At 37.7% G+C, this 18,133-nt stretch overlaps 1 protein-coding gene across 6 annotated transcripts in view; it reads left to right on the top strand.

Moving 5' to 3' along the window:
• Positions 1-18,133, top strand: part of MAPKAP1 (MAPK associated protein 1) — a 340,916-nt gene that overhangs the window by 58,883 nt on the left and 263,900 nt on the right. For 3 of the 6 annotated variants that reach the window (XM_072631927.1, XM_072631931.1, XM_072631928.1), the window contains one exon: positions 14,168-14,316. The exons of 1 other annotated variant lie outside the window; for it this stretch is intronic. In XM_072631927.1, the coding sequence (XP_072488028.1) occupies positions 14,168-14,316 (149 nt within the window). The remainder of the gene's footprint in view (positions 1-14,167; positions 14,317-18,133) is intronic. 2 more of the 6 variants (XM_072631929.1, XM_072631930.1) reach the window with 1 other exon arrangement.

Here is an 18,133-nt window from a genome sequence, read left to right as displayed (position 1 = left end):
CTGCTAACTTGGTAACTCAGCTTATCCTGTCCCTTCTGTCTCCCCTACCCCCTTCCTTCTCCTCTCCAAAGGAAGGTAAATTTGGATGGCCAGAGGGTGCCCAGTTAACTTGGGGTTTACTGGCTAGATTTCTTTCCCTCCATTCCTCCCTCCTTCCCACCCTTTCCCCAAACCAGTACACTCTGAAGCCCATAGATTGCATACCAATAGGTCCCTGCCCAAACTCCACTTAATGACTCTTTTCTGGACCCTCCTGTTTTAAGAGTGATTTATCAACAGTAGGTTCTTTCTCTCCCAGCTTGATTTACTTATTTTTTTTTCTTTTGCTCATTAAAAGGGCCATTCCCTGATTACTTCTTAAAGAGGCCTATTCACGGAATGGGTGTCACCTCACTCTAAGTGAGTACCTGAAAAGGCCTTAGCCAAAAAAGGCCAAGGTCTCCTATTGCATCCTAGGACGTCTTCAGTCATCCTGATAAATACCTGGTCACTGGATTCACATGGCTCAGGAAGAGAAAGTGTGACTGATAACCCTGCACAGCCCTCCCTCATTCAAATCAAAGTCAAGTGCAAGTCATGTTATCATTTCTCTGATGTCATGATCTTTAAAAACAAAGGACAAACACAAAAACAAAACAAAAAAAAAAGAAAACAAAAATAAAAGAAAGGTTTCATCTTTTGGCACTAGCCAAAACTTTTCAAGCCTTTTTCATAAGAACTTATTTTAATGCATTCCTTGCTTTATGTGTAACCTGGTACAAAAGTTGCATTTTTAAAAATGTACTGTGTCAGTACAAAAAGGAACTTAAGAAACCATCTGATTCCTTCTCCTCAGTTTGCAAGATGAAGAAACAAGCCCACAAAGGGGAGAGTCCAAGGTCATAAAGTTAGTAGTAAGTAGTTCTGCCTGTTGAACCCAGGCCATTTGATTCCCACTCTAGTCCTTCACCATATTTATAAATAGGTTTTTTTAAAAATTTATTTATTTAACTTTTAACATTGATTTTCACAAAATTTTGGGTTCCAAATTTTCTCCCCATTTGTCCCCTCCCCCCACCTCCAAACACCAAGCATTCTAATTGCCCCTATCACCAATCTGCCCTCTCTTCTATCATCCCTCCCTTCCCTTGTCCCCATCTTTTCTTTTGTCCTGTAGGGCCAGATAACTTTCTATACCCCTTCACCTGTATTTCTTATTTCCTAGTAGCAAGAACAGTACTCAACAGTTGTTCCTAAAACTTTGAGTTCCAACTTCTCTTCATCCCTCTCTCCCCACACATTTCCTTTGGGAAGGCAGGTAATGCAATATAGGCCATATCTGTGTAGTTTTGCAAATTACTTCCATAATAGTCGTGTTGTGTAAGACTAACTATATTTCCCTCTATCCTATCCTGCCCCCCATTGCTTCTATTCTTTCTTTTGATCCTGTCCCTCCCAAGAGTGTTGACTTCAAATTGCTCCCTCCTCCCATTGCCCTCCCTTCCATCCTCCCCCCCACCCTGCTTATCCCCTTCTCCCTCACTTTCCTATATTGTAAGATAGGTTTTCATACCAAAATGAGTGTGCATTTTATTCCTTCCTTTAGTCAAATGTGATGAGTAAACTTCATATTTTTCTCTCACCTCCCCTCTTTTTCCCTCCACTAAAAAGTCTTTTGCTTGCCTCTTTTATGAGAGATAATTTGCCCCATTCCATTTCTCCCTTTCTCCTCCCAGTATATTTCTCTCTCACTGCTTAATTTCATTTTTTAAGATATGATCCCATCCTTTTCAATTCACTGTGGGGGTGTGTGTGTGTGTGTGTGTGTGTGTGTGTGTGTGTGTGTGTGTGTGTGTGTGTGTGTGTGTGTGTGTGTGTGTGTGTGTGTCTGTGTGTCTGTGTGTGTGTGTCTGTGTGTCTGTGTGTCTGTGTAATCCCACCCACTACCCAGATACTGAAAAGTTTCAAGAGTTACAAATATTTTCTTTCCATGTAGGAATGTAAACAGTTCAGCTTTAGTAAGGCCCTTATGACTTCTCTTTTCTATTTACTCTTTCATGCTTCTCTTCATTCTTGTGTTTGAAAGTCAGATTTTATTTTCAGCTCTGGTCTTTTCATCAAGAATGCTTGAAAGTCCCCAATTTCATTGAAAGACCATTTTTTTCCCCTGAAGTATTATACTCAGTTTTGCTGGGTAGGTGATTCTTGGTTTTAGTCCTAGTTCCTTTGACTTCTGGAATATCCTATTCCATGCTTTGCAATCCCTTAATGTAGAAGCTGCTAGATCTTGTGTTATCCTGATTGTATTTCCACAAAATTTGAATTGTTTCTTTCTAGCTGCTTACAATATTTTCTCCTTGACCTGGGAACTCTGGAATTTGGCCACAATGTTTCTAGGAGTTTCTCTTTTTGGATCTGTTTCAGGTGGTGATTGGTGGATTCCTTTAATACTTATTTTGCCCTCTGGTTCTAGAATCTCAGGGCAGTTTCCTTAATAATGTCATGAAAGATGATATCTAGGCTCTTTTTTTGATCATGGCTTTCAGGTAGTCCCATAATTTTTAAATTGTCTCTCCTGGATCTGTTTTCCAGGTCAGTTGTTTTTCCAATGAGATATTTCACATTATCTTCCATTTTTTCATTCTTTTGGTTTTGTTTTGTGATTTCTTGGTTTCTCATAAAGTCATTAGCTTCCATCTGTTCCACTGTAATTTTGAAAGAACTATTTCAATGAGCTTTTGATCCTCCTTTTCCATTTGGTTAATTCTGCTTTTGAAAGCATTCTTCTCCTCATTGGCTTTTTGGACCTCTTTCACCAATTGAGTTAGCTTATATTTCAAGGTGTTATTTTCTTCAGCATTTTTTTGGGTCTCCTTTAGCAAGGTTGACCTGGTTTTCATGCTTTTCTTGCATCTCTCTCATTTCTCTTCCCAGTTACTTACAGAAGCCTTGACTTTTATGTCTTTCCCTGATGGTAAGCATTGTTCTTCCTCATCAGAAAGGATGGGAGGAGATATCTGTTCACGAAGAAAGTAACCTTCTGTAGTCTTATTTTTTTTCCCTTTTCTGGGCATTTTCCCAGCATGTGACTTGACCTCTGAGTTTCCTCTCCACACCCATCTGACTTCCAGATCTGCCCAGCTAGCATTTGGGGTCTGAGATTCAAATGCTGCTTCCCAGCCTCAGGGCTTTGGGTGGGGGCAGGGCTGCTATTCAGTGTGAGATTAAGTTCAGATGCTTGGGTGGGGGCAGGGCCACCACATGGGGTTTAGTTCCCTCAGGGGGTTTACGAGGAGACCTTCAACAATGGATCCCAGCTCCTGCCTGCTTTGGGAGCCCCTGTCTGCTGCTGCCTCCGCTGCTGCCTCCTGAGGGGGCCTGAGTTATGAGGACACCCTGCTCCCTTCTCGGTGAGCCAAAAAGACTCTCTCACTGACCTTTGGTGTCTGTGGGTGGAGGGACCTGCCCAGCCACTGGAGATTCTGTCCCTGAAGCCTGCTCAGATCTGCTCCCCTCAATGCCGGGAGGCCAAGGAAGGGCTGGGCTCTGCTCTGGGGCTGGGCTCTGCTCCGGGCCTGGGACGTGAGGGACCTTTTGTGCAGGTCCTTCAGGTCTCTCTGGAACAAATCTCCTCTGCTCCGTTGTTCTGTGGCTTCTCCTGCTCCAGATTTTTTTGGGAGTTCTTCTTTACAGGTATTTTATGGGCTGTGGGTTGGGAGCTGGCATATGTGTACCTTTCTACTCAGCCATCTTGGCTCCTCCTCTCAATGACTCTATAAATAGTTTTTAAAAGAAACAGTGGGATATAATTATATCACATATAGTTTTGCCATAAAGTAATATAATGAAATGGCTACCACCTTTGTTCATTTGACCATATATATTGTTTTTGTAAAATCCTGTCATTTATTATCTTAGTTTTCCATCTCTTTCCTTACTTAGTGGCAGTATTGACTTAACTATCAACTTTTAACCTTGCCCCCTTTACTTTCCCTGTGTAAAATTCATGATTTAAAGCTTAGATTAATTTAGGAAAAAAGAATTGTCATATACAATTAGACATTTAGCATGAAATAAACCCAATTTGTGGTACATACCATGTTTTACAATTGGAAATAAGTAAGTAGGTTTTTTTTTTATTTTCCCTTCTTATATTACAAAATTTAAGAACCTTGATTTTCAATTAGACAGCCTTAAAAAGAAAATCTCATGATTACTCTTATCACAAAAGAAATCCTTGATACTAGATATATGGTATTGTACACGTCACAGCCCCTTTCTTGGCCTCAGTTTCCTCTTCTGTAAAAAGAAGGAGGTTGACTTAATGATGTCTGGGATTCTTTTCAATTCTTCAGTTTCATGATTACACATCATTTCATTTTGTTAAATTCAGGTAAACTTCAAAATCTCAATTCTCTACTTAATACCTTTGTGACCTTAACCTTTGTGACCTTTGTGACATTTCAGTTCTGCATAATGTATGAGGTCATAGAATGCAGAATTGGAATATGTAAGCAACATTAAGGTGAACTTTTAATTTGTGCTTCCTGCCATTCTTGAAAAGTTTTTTCCCATTTTACTCTTGAACAGTTTTTGATAATTAGAGATAATTTACATAGTAGAGAGCTGTTAAGGAATATGTGTATTGTAAGAGGGAGGAAATTAGCATATTTTGTTTCCAAAAATTAAGAGACTTTTAGTGATAGTTTTATCCCATTGTTGGTTTCGTATGTTGTGTCCTAATTTATTTAATTTCTTTTTTACCATGAACTTGACAAACATTTCCATATACAAAGAGAATTTCATACAAAACCACAGATCTCCATGCATCAAATGTTTTAAAAAAATAATATAAATTTAGCATGTAAGTTTCAAAGTTTCCTACTTATCTGTTTTTGTGTTTTCTATATATTCTTTAAATGCTCCTATGATACTTCTTGTGTGTCACTCTTACTAACCAGTACCCCAGCTCTTCCATCTGCCTGCCAAAAAAAAACAAACTGTCTTCTAATGCTGTAATGCAGGACTTCTTAAACTATTTCCACTTGTGACCCCTTCAGTGCTTCTTAAACTGTGGATCGTGACCCACCCACAGTTTAAGAAGTGCTGCTGGTCTAAATGTAACATATATGTATGTTCAAATAAAACAGATTCACACATTTACCATGTCACAAAATATAGTTGTGCTCTCATTTCACGTTTTGGTAAATATTATGACTATAGGTTCTTATCAAAATTGATGTCTTATTCAGCAAAGATTTTTGGCTGGATGATCTCTGATATTCCTCTAATGTCATGTATTTTAAGGCCCATTTCAACTATACAACTCTGTATTCTAGATTCTTATATCTTATGATCATAGGTTAATAAGGTCATAGATTTAGACATAGAAGGGACTTTAGACAGCATTTAGTTCAACACAACGGTTTTACTGAGGTGAAGATTGAAGTCAGAGAGATTAAATGACTTGGCCATTGTCATGCATGTAATTAGTGGTAAGCCTTAAATTTGAACCCATATCCTTTGACTCAATCCCTTTATTAAATGCTCACTAAGTACTAGGTACTTTAGTAAGTGCTGGAGATGCAAAGAAAAATAAAAACAGTGCCTGTTCGAAAGGAGCTTACATTCTGCTGGAGGAAAAAGCATGTATATAACTAGGCACATTTTTATTTATAGAGATACTCATAGGTATGTATGTACACATATGTGTGTATATGTAAATTATATGGAGAACACTAATAGCTGGGTAACAGGTGAGAACCTCCTTGTGCCAGAGGTGGGACTTTGGTGAATCTTGGAGAAAGATGAGGTAACCAAGGCTCCATGGAAGTGTGGGGGCAGAGTATTCCAGCCATTGGGGATAATCATCACAAAGGCACAGAAATGGAGTGTAGCATTTCAGAAACTGCAAGTAGGTCAGTGTAGTTAGAAAGTGGGTTTTCTTTTTTCTTTTTTCTTTTTTTTTGTTTATTTACTATTTTATTTCCTCCCAATTTTATGTAAAAACAATTTTTAGCATTTGTTTTTAAAACTTTGAGTTCCAAATTCTCTCTCCTGCTCCCTCGCCCCCCAGCAACCACCCACCATTGAGAAGGCAAGCAATTCGATATAGGTTCTACACATGTAGTCATGCAAAACATTTCTATATGTTGACCCAAAAAAACCCCCAAAATAAAACCTCAAGAAAAATAAAATAAAAATTGTACTTCAATCTATATTTAGTTCTTTTTTGGCGATGGGTAGCATTTCTCATCATAAGTCCTTAAGAGCTTGGATCCTTGTATTGCTGAGAATAGCTAAATTAGTCACAGCTGGTCATTTTACTGTGTTGGTATTATTTTGTACATAGTACATTTCACTTTGCTTCAGTTCATATAAGTCTTTCTAGGTTTTTCTGAGAGCATTCTGCTCATCATTTCTTATAGCAGCAAAGTATTCCATCATAATTACATAACACAATTTGTTCAGCCATTTCCCCAATTGAAGGACATATCCTCAAATTCTAGTTCTCTGCCCCCAGAAAAGAGCTGCTGTAAATATTTTTGCACATATAGATCCTTTTCCTTTTTGTTTTTATCTCTTTTGGGATACAGACCTAGTAGGGGAATTGCTAGGTCAAAGATATGTATGCATGCTTTTATACCCTTTCATGCATAGTTCCAAATTGCTCTGCAGAATGGTTGAAACAGTTTACAGCTCCATCAACAGCGCATTTAATGTCTCATTTCCCTCTTTATCCCCTCCAATATTTGTCATTTTCCCAATCTAATAGGTATGAGGTAGTACCTCAGAATTGTTCTAATTTGCATTGAATTAAAGTAGTTTTCACATGGTGATAGATCACTTTCATTCCTTTATCTAAAAACCATTTGTATCTTTTGATTATCAATTAAGGAATGACTCTTAATTTTATAAATTTGACTTAGTATTCTGCATGTTTGAGGGATGATGTGAAGCCTTTATCAGAGAAACGTGCTTCATAATTTTTCCCCCACAGTTACGGTTGCTAATTGTATTTCCCTCCATCCTGTTTCCCCTGCTGTTTATTCTGTTCTCTTTTTCCTTCATCCTGTCCCTCCTCAAAAGTGTTTTGCTTTTGATTACCCCTCCTCCAATCTGCCCTCCTTTCTGTTACGTACCCCCTTTCTTTTATCCCCTTCCCCTCCTACTTTTCTGTAGGGTGAGATATATTTCTATACCCAATTGAGTGTCCATGTTATTCCCTGTTTGAGCCAGTTCTAATGAGGATAAGGTTCATTCACTCTCCTTCACCTCCCCCTTTTCTCCTCCACTGTAAAAACTTTTTCTTGCCTCTTTTATGTGAGATAATTTACCCGATTCTACCTCTCCCTTTCCCTTTCTCCCAGTACATTCCTTTCTCACCCCTTAATTTTATTTTTTTAGGTGTCATCCCTTCTTATTCAATTCAACTTCAACTGTTTGCACTGTTCAACTCTATAAACCTGCTGTTTATATACGGCCCTTTTATCTGCCATAGTAATGAGAAAGTCTTCAGAGTTACACCTGTCATCTTTGCATGTAGGAAGGTAAACAGTTTAGGGTTAGGTCCCTTATAATTTCCCTTTTCCTGTTTACCTTTTTGTGCTTCTTCAATCTTGTTTTTGAAAGTCAGAATTTCTATTCAGCTCTAGTCTTTTCATCAGGAATACTTGAAAGTCTTGTATTTCATTGAATTTCCATTTTTTTCCCCCTGAAGGATTATACTCAGTTTTGCTAGGTCGGTGATTCTTGATTGTAATTCTAGCTCCTTTGCCCTCTGGAATGTCATATTTCAAATCCTCTGATCCTTTCATGTAGAAGCTGCTAAATCTTGTGTTATCCTCACTTTGGCTCCCTGATACTTGAATTGTTTCTGGCTGCTTGCAAAATTTTCTCCCTGAACTGGGAATTCTGGAATTTGGCTGTAATATTCCTAGGAGTTTTCATTTTGGGATCTCTTTCAGGAGGTTATTGGTTAATTCTTTCAATTTCTATTTTACCCTTTGGTTCTAGAATATCAGGATGGTTTTCCTTCATAATTTCTTGAAAGATGATGTCATGGCTTTTAGGTAGTCCAATAATTTTTAAATTATCTCTCCTGGATCTGTTTTCCAGATCACTTATTTTTCCTATGAGACATTTCACGTTGTCTTCTATTTTTTCTTTTTTTGTGTTATTTTATTGTTTCTTGATTTCTCATAAAATCATTAGCTTCCATTTGCTTCATTCTAATTTTTAAGGAATTATTTGTAAAGTGAATTTTTGTTCCTCTTTTTCTATTTGGCCAGTTCTGCTTTTTAAGGCATTGTTCTCCTCATTTGCTTTTTGGATCTTTTACTATTTTTTTTAAGGTGGTTTTTTCTTTAGTATTTTTTGTGTCTCTTTTACCAAGCTGTTGATTCGTTTTTCATGATTTTCTTTCATCACTCATTTTTCTTCCCAGTTTTTCCTCTACCTGTCTTAATTTGTTTTCAAAATCCTTTTTGAGCATATCCAAGGCCTGAGACCAATTCATATTTTTCTTGAAGGTTTTGGATGTAGGAGCTTTGACTTTGTTATCTTTTTCTGAGTGTGTGTTTTGATCTTCCTTGTCACCATAATAACTTTCTATGGTTGATTTTTTTTTTCTGTTGTTTGCTTATGTCCTCAGCCTATTACTTAACTTTTGACTCCTTGTCGAAGTAGGGCTCGTCTCCATGGTGGAGGGCATACTGTCCCAAGCTTCAGGATTTTTGTGCAACTGTTTTCAGAGATACTTTTAGGACTTGTGATATGATCTAAGGGTAAGGTGTTTACTTCTTTCCTGGCCTGTGCTCTGGTATATGAGTGATCACAACCACTATTTTCTGCTCTAGAACTGTGAGGAGGGTCCTTGCTCCATTTTGGCCACAAGCTCTGATAAACTGGGACTGCCACCTAGGATTGTGTCCCGGATCTGAGTATGGGCAAAGCAACAGAGTCTTGCCTTGGTGGTAACAAAGAGACCCCTGTAATCTTCTGGTCAATTGTTCTACCCTTTTACCATCTGTGGGCTTAGAACTTTAGAAGAACCTGCTGCAGCTGCTGATTCAGTGTCTGCCAAGATGTGCTCCTGGTTTACTGGGACTGGGGCTGTGCTGGCGCAGCCTGTGCTAGACTATTCTCTACTCTCACCCAGGCATGACAGACCCTTCAGCTGACCTTCTAAATTGTCTTTTGTGTCTCTTGGCTGAGAGGTCTGGAAACTGCCACTGTTCCATTGATTTAGGTACACTGAAGCCTGCTCCTGGTTTGCTGTGGGCCTTGGCTGTGCTGGCATAACCTACACTAGACTGCTCCTCTCTTACCCTGGTATAACAGACTTTTCTTGCTGACCTTCTAAATTGTCTTAAGCTGGAAAATTTTTTCACTTTTTTTGTGGGTTGTGCTGCTCTAGAGTTTGTTTAGAGTCATTTTAAAATGTGTTTGGAGAGGTTTGGGGAGAGCTCAGACACGTCCCTGGCTTTACTCCTGAGAGTAGTGTTTTTGAAGGGGAATGCCGTATAAAAAGATTAGAAAGGTTGGAATGTGCCAGGCTATGAAGAGCTTTAAAGCTAAAAAGAGGACTTTCTTTTATATTTGATCTTGGACATAATCAAGATCATGGTCAGATGTATGATTTAGAAAAATTATCTTGACAGCTGAATGGAGGGGAGAAAAATTTGGGACCAGTTAGTAAGTCATTGCAGTGATTCAGGCAACATTCCTTTCAGTGGTGATACTCCTTGAGAAGGCCATCTACAATCAATATTTCCATTTCTTTTCCTCAGTCTACATTCAGACCTCATTTACCTGAAATAATGCTCTCCAAAGTTGCCTGCGATTTCTTCACTGGCAAATCTTGGATCCTTTATTCAATCCTCGTTTCTGCCACCTTTAACACCCTTTTTCTGTTGATCACCCCTTTCTGCTTGGTTCTCTCTAAGTTTTGGTGACATTGCTCTCTTTTGGTTCTTCTTTACTTATCTGATCACTTCTTTTCAGTATCTTTTGCTGGATATTCATCCAGTTTGCATCCACTCAATGTGAGTGCCTCTCAAACCTGCCCTCAGTCCTGTTCTCTCCAGTATGTTGTTTTACTTAGTGTTCTTATCAATTCCCATAGATTCATTTGTCATCTCTGTGGTAATGAATCTCAAATCTCTGTCCATCCCTAACCTCTCTCCTGACCTCCACTCTCACGTCTTCAACTGTGTCTTATACATCTGAAACTGAATGTCCCATAGATACTTTAAACTCAGCATGTCTAAAACTGAACTCATTATCTTCCCTTTCTCCCCACCAAATCTGATTTTCTTCTTAACTTCCATATTACAGTCATGAATCCCACCACCTTCCTAGTCACCCATGCTAGCAGCTCAGATTTCAGATATCAATCTTGACTTCTGACTTTCTCTCATCCCATTTCTGTATCAAATCATTTATCAAGTTCTATCATTTCTACCTTCAAAACATACCTTGTATATGCTCCCTTCTCGCTTCTGATACTGCAGCTTCTCTGGTACAGGCCTTTATCATCTTATTCCTGGATGTAGCTTCTGATTGGTCTGCCTCAGATCATTCCCCATTCCAGTCTCTTCTTCACTCAACCATCAGATTGCTTTTCCTTAATTCCTCTTACTTGGTAAATTTGAGGGGTTCCCAGTTATCTTCAGGATCACATAGTACATATTCTGTTTAGATTTCAAAGCCTTTCATAACCTCCCTACTTTTCTTATGTCTTACTCCCTCCACCTCCTTTTTATCCAATGGCACTGACCTTTCCGTTTCTCAAAGAAAACAAACCATCTTTTAGTCCTGTGCATTTTCATTGATTGTTCTTTATGCCCAGAATTTTCTCCTTCCTCATCTTCATTTCCTGGTTTCCTTTGACTTCTTATATATCCTAGCTAAAATCTCACCTTTTTCAAGCAGCCTTTCTTAATCCCCCTTTATGCTAGTACTTTCCTTCTAAGTTTGTCTCCAATTTATTCTGCCTATATCTTGTATCTACATAGTTGTTTGCCTCTTGTCCTTCCCATTAAATCTGTGAGGCCCTTGAGAGTAGGGTCTGTTTTTTCCCTTTATTAGTATTTCCAGTGCATCTCACAGATCCTCGTACTTAGTAGGATTTAATGCATGTTTGTTGACTTAACTTATAATGTTAGATTGGGATCTTTGCTTTTTTTTTTTAAAAAAAAATTAAGCCTTTTATCAGCCTTTATGGATTATTAGGAGTGATTACAGGTTGCTGTTACAAATTGTTAGGCAGACTTTTTCAGCCCAATATGTCAGAATTTGTACATCCAAATTAATGTTAGTCTTCAGAATAGTTGACCCTGGTAATTTATGCAATTATTGTAATTTACAAAACACAAAATAAAATCTGTTTCTTAGCAAATTCATAATAGTTTTGTTTATAGTTCTATTATGAAAGATAAGTATTTGTTTCCTTATGTAAGACCCAAGTTTTTTTAAGGGTCACCACTGTATCTGAATGTGGTGTTAACTTAGATCCCTACTATGAAGTATAAGATTTATTTCATCTTGAAAACTAAGGTTCTTATAATTAAGACAGGAAAGCTGACTTCAAACAGTGATTTTTTTTGACTCCAAGTACTATTTTTACCACATAAAGCTGCCTCTTATTCTCTCTCTGGTTAATTTCTTCCTCTTATCTAGTCAACTTTTCCAATGTAACCATTGTTTATACTTAGCTTAGAATGTTCTAATCTATCTTTCAGTGTCCTTCGATGCTTGGTTTCCTAATGGCCTTATTTTACATTTTTATCAATGACTTAGAATAAGACATAGGATTGTAAAGTTATAAAAATATGTGGGTGATATGAAGCTGGAAGTGATTTCTGATATAATGAATAACAGAATCAGGGTATCAAAAAAGATACCAGTAGGCAAGTAGTTTTCTTGCCCTGACCTAGTTATAACACATTTAAAGTATTCTGTTTGGTACAGGGTGCCACATTTTATGGTAACTATTGATAGGTTGTAGCAGTGATGTGGGTGAAAGGTTTTAAACTTGTGTCAGGATCCATAAAAGAACTGGCTCTTCTTGGAGAAGAACACACTCAAACACTAATCATCTTCTGTATGAAACCTTTGCTGATCTTCTCTGCAGTAGAGGTAAAAAAGGAGCACCATCCAGACAATGGAGATGAGGAAGGAGAAAATTCTGGGCATCAAGGATAATCAATGAAATGCACAGGACTGAGAGATGGTTTTTTTCCTTTGAGAAATGAACAGCTAGTATGATGGCACAAAGATGGATGACGCAGTGGGAGGAATAAGATAAAAGGCCAGTTTGGCTGAATCACAGAGTGATGATCAGCAAGGCTAGGAAGATGGGGGATCCATGCTGTCAAGGGCTTTAAAAACTAAACAGAAGAGTTTATATTTGATACAAGAACAGGGTTCTTAGCCTTTTTCTATATCATGGAGTTCTTTAGCAATCTGATGAAGCCTATAAGACCCCTTAGTATAAAAATGTTTTTAAATGCATAAAATAAAATGCATAGGATTATAATAGCAAACTAGTTATGTTGAAATAATGTGGTGTGTGTGTGTGCATGTGTGTGTGTGAGAAAGAGATAGAGGGAAGAGAGCAGGGGAGGGAGGATTGGAGATAATATAAGAGTGCTCAGATAAAGAGAATGGGAGGAAGAAGAGTTCAAGTTAAATATATTCCATTTTGTTAGCAAAGTAAGAGAGTTAGGATCCACATTAGCTAAGAGAATAAAGAAATATGGAAGACTTGAGGAAGAAAAAGAAGGTTTGGAATTAGGGCAGTTTGTAGGGATTAATATAGGGAATCAATTAAAGAAGAGTATGGAGATTGCCTTGCTGCTGTGAGGGCTCAGTTAGAGTTGGATAATATAAATTTGTCGTATACCCAGTCACTTTGGTTGTGGGACTTCCCTTAGCTGCTTCTAGCAACTGATATATAGGAGAGAATGGTTGAGTTTAGTGTCACTAGAGATGTTCACATAGAAGCTGAATGAGTATTTCCCTTAGATTTTGTAGATGATTTCTCCCTCAGGTGGGGTCTGGACTAGGTAGTCTGATTACTCTGATTATGGTGTCTCCTGACTGGTGTTCTTTCTACTTCAACACAGTTCTTCTTTTTATGAATAGATGGGAATTGAGGGATAGTCTTGGGAGAGATATTAGTTACAAATGTTGTAGTCTAGTTTACTCCATAAAGAGTAAATCCATCAAACATAAAGATAGTAAACAATGATAATAAAAGCAAAGGAAAGTAGAAGTGAGTTGTTAGTCTCTGAATGACCTTTGAGAACCTTATTATGATTTTTCCTTGTGATCCTAACTTATATCTCTGAATAATACTGTTTCCAGAAATAACCTTGATGAAGACTGTCACATTTCTACTGCTTCTTCAAGCCTCTTCCCATTCAGTTCCATCCTTCACTCAATTGCTAAAATGATTTCCCTTAAGCACAGAACTGACTATCTCACTCTGCTGTTTAATAAACTCCAGTAGTTTCCTGTTGTCTCTAGAATGGAATATGAGGCTCTGCTGTTTAACCTTTGAAGCTCTTCAAAACCTGGCGCCAGCTGATCTGTCCAGTCTTCTTGTGTATTAGTCTCCTTCCCATAATCTGTCATCCTGCCATCTTGGACCTCTTGACGTTTTTAATACATACTGCTTCATTTCTTTCTTGGTGTCTTTACACTGGATATCCCCCATGCTTGCCATCCGTGTCAAACCTTCTTGATCTAAAAGAATCTGTCTCTTCATGATTCATCTTCAGCAGCATTTTATGTCTGAAGCTTTTCTTGATTCTCCCACCTGCTAATGTTCTCTCTCCCTAACTACCATGTATTTACTTTGCATTTATTTTGTATATATAACTATATGTAGATGCTTGTATTTATCCTATTTATATTTGTATATATACACGTACATGTATACGCATGTGTTTATTTTTGTTCATACATTGACATTTATACGTACTGTTTTCCTTAATAGAGTATAAACTTTGCATTTGTATCCCCGATGCCCAGCACAGTGCCTGGCACACAGGTGCTTAATAAATGTTTATTTATTGATTTAGGGTGGCGTGTATCTTATGTGCCTTAAAGTTCTCAGTATGTGTTACTAATTATCATTTTTCGTCATATAGGCATTCTTTTTCTCCCTTTTCTATCACAGCAGAGGAGCTCAGCTCATTGTTTGAAAAAAAGAACTTCAAAGTCAAGTCTTCAAGTGTGGGGAAACCATCGCTCCTCTCCGTGCGCCTCGAGCAGTGCCCGCTCCAGCTGAATAATCCTTTTAATGAGTATTCCAAATTTGATGGTAAGGTAGGTAAAAATGATCCCTATTACCTTTTACTAAATCAGGAAAAACTGATGAATCCTGTGTCCCGTTTTGCTGATTTGTTGGGCATCTGAGTTAACCAGAAACCCCTTTTCGAAAATATTCTAAACGTGTACTCAGTCTGTACAGCTCAGGGCAAGGCATTTTAATGGTTCTTGGATGACTCAGGCTCTTGTTGTGATTCTGTGTCAACTTTCTGAGCATAATACTCATTGTCTGGGACTTTATTGGTGAAAACCTGGGAAGACTAAGCTCCATGTGTTTTGCTCCTCAGACTTTTGGATATTTTGCTGTGGTTGCTTTTCCTCATGATCATAATACGAACAGTAGCTCTGAACTGACATTGAAGAGACCTGAATTTGAATCCCACTCTGTTGATAACTAGCTCTTTGATCTTGAATAGATAGCCAATAAATATTTATTAAGCACCTGCTATGTACCAGGCACTGTGCTAAGCACTGGGGATACAAAAAGAGGTAAATAAGTAATAATATTAATAATAAATAAAAGCATAACAAATGACAATAAATAACATAATCATAACCGACATTTATATATCACTTTGAGGTTTACCAAGTGCTTTACAAATATTATCTCATTCTGCCCTCACAACAACCCTACGAGTGGAAACTGAGGTAGACAGAAGATAAGTGACTTGCTTAGGGTTACACAGCTAGTACATATGTCTGAAGCAGGATTTGCACTCAGGTCTTCCTGATTGAAAGTCTAGTCTCTATCTGCTGTGCCACATAACTGGCCCATCTCTGGGCTTACTTTCCTGATATATGACATGGAGTCTGGGTGGTAAAGTGAAAAGACCATTGTATTCAGAGTTGGAAGCCCAGTATTATCTTAAGCGAGTCATATTACCTTTCCATGGTTCTCTCTGTTTCTTTATGAGTTCCGTGATGAAATTGTGCTAAATTATTTCTAAGGTGTCTCTTAACATTCTGTGACTAGATGGGTCTCTTAAGACTACTGTATGTATGTGATTCAGGCATAGCAGCAGTGCTTTCTGAACTTCAGAGTACTATTCATGTGTTCTTCATCATCATCGTCGTATTATACCATAATACCCCAAACTACTTTTTTTAGAGTTAGCACCTACTGTGTTCACAGCCCTGAAGTACCCAGTGGGGTAGATAGAACAGCTATGTGGTTGGTTTTAGGCCCCACTCTCAGTGAACTTACTATTTATTATTAAGATGAGACACCAAAGCAAATAACTGTAAAATGGAGTAGGTGAATAAATCACTTAAGTGATTTTTTTTTCCTGTTACTCTCATGGCAACAATAACACATTACATTTATATGGAACTTTAGTTTATACATTGCTTTCATACACTCATGACAGAGCTATGAGATTTATAGTATAACCATTATTATCCTCATTTTACATATTAGGAAACAGGGATTCAGATCAGGAAGAAAAAAAGATTCTAGTTAATTGACACTTTTGGTTCTTATCAGTCAGCATCTCTATAGTGATAGCAGATTTGAAGGGCTAGGATATTGTCATTTCTTGTGTAGTAGAATAGTTGAAGGTGGAAATGGGATTGTTTGGACTTGTTTTATTACCCATCTTTCCTCAGCCCATTTGCTTCCCAATTATTTCCTTATATTGTTCCTTTTCCTGAAGATTTATCTCATGTTTAGCTCTGGGAACTCATTTGCATAAAGATGACAGTGATTATTTTACCCAGCCTGTGAAATGGGTGATACTGTTGTATTGGCTTTTTGACCCAAATATGACTACTTAAAGAAAAATATGGCCAGTTTTTGCAGCTTGGCAGTGTTGAGGTGGTGCTGAGTGACAGCTTATGCTTTGCAGAAATGAGAGAATCTTCTGTTTGTTGTCTTTCTATACTATTAAAATTAATAAAAAGTGCTGTGTTTTTCTGCTAATTTATTTTCATCTGTGCACTTTGTAATTTTTCAGTGTAAAAATTTTTGACAGAAGTTGGTCAGAATTCAGAATAATAATAGCTGATACATATGTGTTTTACCTTGTACCAAGTGTTTTACCTTCATAATTTTATCGTTGTCTCCCAACTGTGTGATGTACATAATGCAAATATTATCATGCCCATTTTGTAGATGAGTAAACTGAAGATCCTCACAGTGAAGCTCATTTTCCCAGGGCCACATGTGTAAGATTGACAGAAAAGCAGACTTGAAAGAGGGCCTAAGGCAGCATGACGTTGAAAAGGACATTGGATTTAGCATCACCACAGTATCTGAAATTCAAGTCTAGCTTCTTTTGGTGACCTTTTGATCAGCTTCTTTGTGACCTTGAGGGAGTCCTTTCCCATCATTCTGCCTCAGTTTGCAAAATGAGGGAGTTGTATTAGATAGTCTCCAAGGTTTCTTGCAATTTAAATGCTGTAATCCACCTTCTACATATTAAGGACCTGTAGTTTATAACGTACTGGGGATACAAAGACGGAAATATCCTAGTCCTTCAAAGACCTGACATGTGGTAAATCTCCATAAAATGCGTATGTCAGTGCAACATAAACTAGGGAATGGAAGGACTAGTCTATGTACAAGATGCATTTTCTCCAGCACTTACAACTGAGGAGTTCAAAGCACTTGGGCATAGTGGGTAGAGTGCTGGAGTTGGAGTCAGGAAGATCTGGGGACATCTTGCCTATTACTAGCTATGTTACCTTGGGTAAATCACCTCACCTTTCTTACTCTCAATTCCCTCCTTTGTAAAAACAAAGGAATTAGATTAGATAATCTATAAAGCTTCTTCCAGCAGTAAATTTGTGATCTTTGAACAGTGACATAGAGAAGGTGGCAGCTGAGCCTTGAAAAAAAAGATCCATATGATATTACGATCTATGATATTTTTAGTTTCTTCTAAATCCTAGTAAAGAAAACTTGGAGTTAGAAGGTACAGACTTTGAGTCTTGAATCTATAGTTATTAATTGAATGACCATAGGAAAGTTACTATTTTCTGTGCCTCAGATCTCTCATCTACAAATTTTGAAAAGTAGTACTTATACTGTGTGCCTTGTAAATGTTACTGGGAAATACATATTATAAAAATTAAATCACTGAGCAAAAAAATTCTCATTTTCTAATCAGAAAATTCAAAGTGTTTATCTTAATATATTATTCTTCTCCAGGTGACCTTACTAGCACTCATGAGTTCACTTATCATCTCTTTGCAGATTACTTCCAAATTTATTGATTTAGCATTCATCTTTCTTTTAATTAAACTCCAGCCCTGTATCACCAACTGCCTGCTGCACAGCTCTACCAGAATGTCCCTTTGACATCTCAAACTTAGCATCTTCTAAAGAAAGATGATTATCTTTCTCTGGAACTTAATCTGTCTTTCAAAATAGCTTTCCTGTTGCTGTTGAAGATGCCATCATCATTGGAGTCACCTGGGTTCTTCTCCTTAGGGACATTTTTGCCTCTTGACCATCTGTCTTGTCTCTACCTGCTCATCTGATTAAGAATTTTCAGTGACTTATTCTTGTTCCTTAAATTTTGGACCTAACTACTTAATAAATGGAACTCTTAGGTATTTCTTTTGGCCTGGGGCACCCTGAAAAAAATTTTGAAACACTAAGGGCACTGTGAACCTTTACCCTAGGATAAAGCATAAACTTCTCAGTTTGACATTTAAAGCTTTTCATTTGTGTATTATGACCGTATTGGCATTTCAGTGTCGTGTTAGGCCATGGGTTCCATGGGGTCATGGATTTGAAAATTTTTTGTAAACTTTGTATCTGTTTCAGTACCTAATGGTGTTGTAAACATAAATAGCCACTTGATAAATCTCT

This window comes from Notamacropus eugenii, chromosome 1 (assembly GCF_028372415.1).
Source record: "Notamacropus eugenii isolate mMacEug1 chromosome 1, mMacEug1.pri_v2, whole genome shotgun sequence".
NCBI lineage: Eukaryota > Metazoa > Chordata > Mammalia > Diprotodontia > Macropodidae > Notamacropus > Notamacropus eugenii.
The sequence above is the reverse complement of the archived record's forward strand: the minus strand, read 5'-3'. Positions and strand labels throughout refer to the sequence as shown.